Raw genomic sequence first — 5,692 nt, forward strand, 5'->3', positions numbered from 1 at the left:
TATTACTAATATTATAAAAATTGGTATTATAATGGCTTCTACAATGTTATTTTTACAATTATGCAATTCTTTTCCTGTACAAGTTTCATCATGCTCCATTATATTTTGTGGTTTATATTTATTCATAATATCTAATATTTTAGTGCAATAACTCACATTTTCATTAGGATTACATTTTTCTTTTATGAAAATGAAGCTGTTATGCATATCATATAAATTTTTGAGATTTTCGATTTCCTCTTCAGTGACACTTTGATAATCCGTTATGTATGATATATTCATGTTATTTTGTTTAAATATATTCATTAATTCCTCATAAAATTTTTTAATATCTGTGCTTTTTCCCCCCAATTTTAGCTTATACTTATATAACCAATAATACAAGTATTTAAAACCTGCTTTGTCTAATGAATCATCAATTCTTTCATTATATACTTTATTTAAATAATACAAGGATTGACAGCATATATCTTTAATATTGGAGTTAAAAATGTCTGAATACTTATCACCAAATTTATTACATTTATCATTATATAAGCTATGTGCGTGCCTTATTTTTATATGACCTAAAACTTCTTCACATTTAGGAAATAATAAATGTATAGATTCATCCTAAAAATAAGAAATTAATCAGAGATTAAAAAACATTATATTCTTCTTAATGAAGTTATAAAATATATGCGAAAAAACGTTTATACAATTATTATATTATTGTAATTTATATTTTAATAATTCAAAAATACGTTACATACCCACATCTTAAAATCTTTATATGAATTTACAAATTAATTAAATAATGATATTTAAAAACATTAATATATCAATTTTTAAAAATTAAAACATAAAATATGAATAAATATTATGCTATTCTTTATAATAACTAGACAATTCATATAAAAAGTATATATACTCATTTGAACATATATATATACTGCCTAAAATGTTATTGTAATTATATTTTACAAAAAATATTACATTCTTATAATTATTTAAAATTAAAAATATAAAATGTAAAGCATTTTTTAAGAAGAAAAATCATATTTATTGTTAAATCATAATACAAAAGTTATACTGTTAGGATTTAAGGTTAATGAATTAGTAATTCCCTTTTTCTTATATATTATATATGTTATCTGCTAATTAAAAATAATTTTAGCAATTTAAATGATTATAATATAACTTTAACATAGAGAATATAATAAAATATATATTCTTTTTAATCTTGTCTTATTAAATACTTCAATTTATAATTATAAATATATTTTCATTTTATACAACATATATATATATTAAAGTTTGAAACATTGCGTAAACGAGGAATATACCTGATGACTTAAGATAACCCTATATATATGTAATACATAAACTGTCATTACCAATTTTATATATTGTGAGCATTCAATAACCATTCTTATATTATATTCATTGTTAACATTAGAAATAGCATAAAATTTAAGTAAAATAATTATAGCATGAGATATAAATTACACAATTTTTAATACGTTGAATTTTTTTTCTTTATAATATTTTTTTTTTCATTTTTTATTATTTCAATAGAATTGTATTTGTTAATGTTATAAAAGAATACACTCCTTATGAAAAGAACACCACATGCGTTTTATTTAAGAAAGTATAAAATAGTTTATATATCCATTTGATGAAAATATTTTATTATTTTGTAATTTATGTCTATAACTATTTTAACATATTAATTATTTAATATATCACATGAATTTATCGTTATAAAATTGAATTTGTGTTCTATATGCATATGAAAAGAAAATTATTTCAACAATAATATTTTGTTATACATTGTAATATTTAGTTAATTAATGAGAAAGTAATATATTATAATAAATGTTTCGCTCATATTTAATATAAAAATAAAAAGTAACTTTAATAAGATGCATTAACATTTCCTGATTCTTTTATGATACATATATCATAATGATAAAAAGTCATTAAATTTTTTTAAATGATATTTTCATGTTATATGCCTTATAATATTTATTTTATAAATAAATTTAGTTTTAAGGGTTCATGCATTATTTAAGTTACCTCCCACAATATTTATAATAATAGGGAAAAATGTAGTAGAATTTTCAAAATTTTGTGATAATTATGACTATTAGATAAAATCGATCGCATAATGAAGTAACAAATTAACTCATTATGAAATATGATAACATCATATTATCATTTATCAAGGTTTAGGCTTTACATACATGGTTTATAGTTAATTATTTATTTTTTAAAATTTCATACATTAAATTTGAGGCTTCGGGTTTAAGAGTTAAATGTTCAAACATTTCATATTATCTATAGGTATGTTGCTTTATAATTTAATTATAATTTTTTTTGGATTTATACTTCTGTTATGATTTCATTATAAATTAATTTATATTAAATTTATTATCAATATAATGAATTATGTAAATGATTCGTTCATATTTCAATATAATATTTGATGCTATTAATTTTTAATTCCTTATTTAATAACTATTATTGACTTATATATATTATCGTAATATTCTTTAAAGACTTTTTATTTATATATATTTTTTTATAATCTATCATGATTTCATATATTATTATTATATATAAATTGAACTAAATATACTTAGATATATATGAATAATCCTTACATTTATTTTTATTTATATAATAGTTGTTAATAACAAAAAATACATTATAATCTTTATACATAAAGGTAACTAATCATAAATAATGTCAAAGGTATTTATATGTCTTTTTTAACTTCATATATATTTTGACGAAACTTATAGCAACTTTTAATCAGTGCTATTAAAATATAAGGTTTCATTTAAATATATAGTTATTGTGTGACACCATTTCAGAATGTTTTATGTGTATTTCAAGAAATTATATAATAATTATTATTTTTTTTCGCTCTATGTTGTGTTGAGCTTAATATAAATTTTATTAATCTTTTCAATGAAAGAAAAGATAGTTTATTTACATATTTTTGTAATATAATTCCATATTTTAATTAAAATATTAATTTTGTAATAGTTAAGTAATTTGTACTATAATAAAGAGTTAACTTATTTATAATATTTACATAACTATTTAATATAATTTTCTTCCATAGATATTATAAGAATGTATATTTTCATGTAATACATTACCATAATACGTTTTAAATTTTTACTTATATATCTAAGACATTATAATGTCTACATATATTTTAGGATCTTCTGATTCCAGTATGTTTATAATTAAAAGTAATATTTTAATAATTAAAAGTACTTTTTTAAATATTTTAAATATTTAATTATATCGAATCCTTAAAATGTTGAATTCATAACAGATATTATAAAGAGTAACATGGGAGTTTTAATTTCCTTTTATCTAATCAAAGGCATAAATCATTTTTATACATATTAAATAAAATGTCATAATATAATATTAGGGAATTTCAAATGCATTCTCATATTAAAGTATATATTCTTTATAATAATAATGCTTTATATTTTATAAATATATGCATTAATTCTAATATTTAAAAGCAAATAAAAAATGCATATTAAATAAATTAGGAGAAATTATTGATAGCATGAGTGCATACATTTTAAATAAATTATTATGGCGGATAACTAATATATTATATGTATTTCATATATACAATATAATTCATAAGTAATGATTATGCTTTAATATTGTTATATAAGACATTTAAAAACTTTTTTTCATATTATTTATATGTAGAGTTACACCATTCAGTGCATAATAGTTCCATACTTTAATATAAATAAATGCTTAATATGAACCGTTATTTCAAGAAATTGTGAAAATTTAATAGTTACAATAAATAACTTATATTATTTCTATATAGCATTGGTTTTGATACGTTTATCATGTAATTGTTTATAAATTATTAAAAAAAAAATAATTTTATATTATATTAATTAATAATCATTTGGTAATATGCGTAATTCTATAACTGTAGACAAGGATATACGTTTTTATTTGCCATTATATCTATAGTTTATATCTGATACTTTTAAATTTCCATGATATATAAACATGATGTACATAAATTTTACATTATCTTATTGATTTAATTTTTTTCACACATAATGAACTTATTTTTTAGTTTAATTTTAAAGATATTTTTCCCAAATGTATGGAAGATTATAATAGTGCTAAAAATCCTATTATAGAGGATAATGAGGATTAAGAGTATCAATAGGGTCAATATTATCAAAAGGATGAAGTGGGTAATGCTAAACATAAAGAACCATGCACAAAAATAATTGTTAAAATAATAAATTCGTATAAGAAATTTATTGTTTCTTGTCAACATATTATCCAATATTTAGAACACATAAGAAAGAATGGATCTAATAAAATAAAAGCATCATGTAAATATTTGTGTTACAACCTAAAGGATAATCTAACATTAAGTAATCCATCTTGTTCTGGGTAAAAAAATGTTATGAAATAATGAAAAAGGAGGTAGAAAATGATTGTAAGTATGTATTTGATATATGCAATGGCCACCTTGTTGATATTAGTGATAGTACATATTACATTATCAAAAAATTAAAAAATTTGTATGATGATAATTTATATTTAAATTATCCTCCTAATAATTGTAACTTTGATGTTGAATTCTATAAAAATTATAAGAAGCTTATATTAATTAGTCAAAATAGCAATAACAACAGTTTCAATGACGTTTTGAAAAAATTTAAAGATGAATATAACTCAAAAATGAAGACATGGCCTGGATGCATAAGCATACCTAAAAGTCTATATTCCTATAATGGGAGATATGCAGGCAAGACTTTTTTATCTTCATTCCTTGTAATTACTCTCATATCAATAACTACATTTATTATATATAAGGTTAATAATATATTAATTTTATACAAATTGTATGATATTACAATTTATAAAACAAGCTGTTATACAATTTAAATATCATATGAATACAAAATTCATAAAAATATAAGTTTATTTCTTTATTTTCAGTATACTCATTATAGATCTTACATATAACCAATTGTAATGAAGCTAAAGAGATTTTAGCAAAAAAGGAATGAAGCACTTAAAATAAGTGACTCATTTGAAAAAGAATACAAAAATTTAACTGATAAAAATTATACATTATTATATAACACTGTAGAATACTAGTAAAAATATAGGTAGATTTAATGTATACATATTATATTTTATGAGGTTCAGTGTTCAGCCTTAGTGTTTAGCGTTAAGGGTTCTGTTTTTATAATTTAACATATGAAATAAGTATTCATTTTTATCGTCCCTATTTTTTCCTTCCTGTTGTTATATTAATGCTTTGATCAATTTCAACGATCATGATTTACAATTATGTTATAATGATTGATTCAATTTTATTAATATTGTAGTTTGCTTTTATATGCATTAAATAAAAAATATGGACATGGTATGTAAATGATATTATACATTATTTTATTTTTATTATGTTAATATCCCATAATATTATAAAAAAAATTATATTTTTGTATATATTTATCATTACATCTTATCTGAAAATATAATATTATTAGGTATATTGCAGGATAATTTTCATTTTATCATAATTGTGTTCATAGAATTGTTTATATATATATGTATAATTTATTCCTTATAATATTTGTTATATAGACCATTCCTATGGTATTTAATTGTTTATTAATCAATGTTT

The 5,692-nt window shown here is 19.2% G+C and overlaps 2 protein-coding genes across 2 annotated transcripts; one reads left to right on the forward strand and one right to left on the reverse strand.

Annotated features, from left to right (window-relative positions):
• PGO_002865 (variable surface protein) lies at window positions 1–758 on the reverse strand (the record flags this gene model as incomplete). Its single annotated transcript, XM_028691205.1, has 2 exons — window positions 1–612; window positions 744–758. Coding segments are annotated over 2 exons (627 nt in total), but the record flags the coding sequence as incomplete, so codon positions are not given.
• Window positions 759–4,467: 3,709 nt separating this feature from the next.
• On the forward strand, window positions 4,468–5,160 carry PGO_002870 (variable surface protein; the record flags this gene model as incomplete). Its single annotated transcript, XM_028691206.1, has 2 exons — window positions 4,468–4,830; window positions 5,056–5,160. 2 exons carry the CDS (start codon window positions 4,468–4,470, stop codon window positions 5,158–5,160), a joined length of 468 nt encoding a protein of 155 aa, XP_028547007.1.
• Window positions 5,161–5,692: the final 532 nt, after the last annotated feature.

The sequence above is a fragment of the Plasmodium gonderi genome (genome assembly GCF_002157705.1).
Source record: "Plasmodium gonderi DNA, contig: Pgo-contig_329, whole genome shotgun sequence".
Taxonomy (NCBI): Eukaryota; Apicomplexa; class Aconoidasida; order Haemosporida; family Plasmodiidae; genus Plasmodium; species Plasmodium gonderi.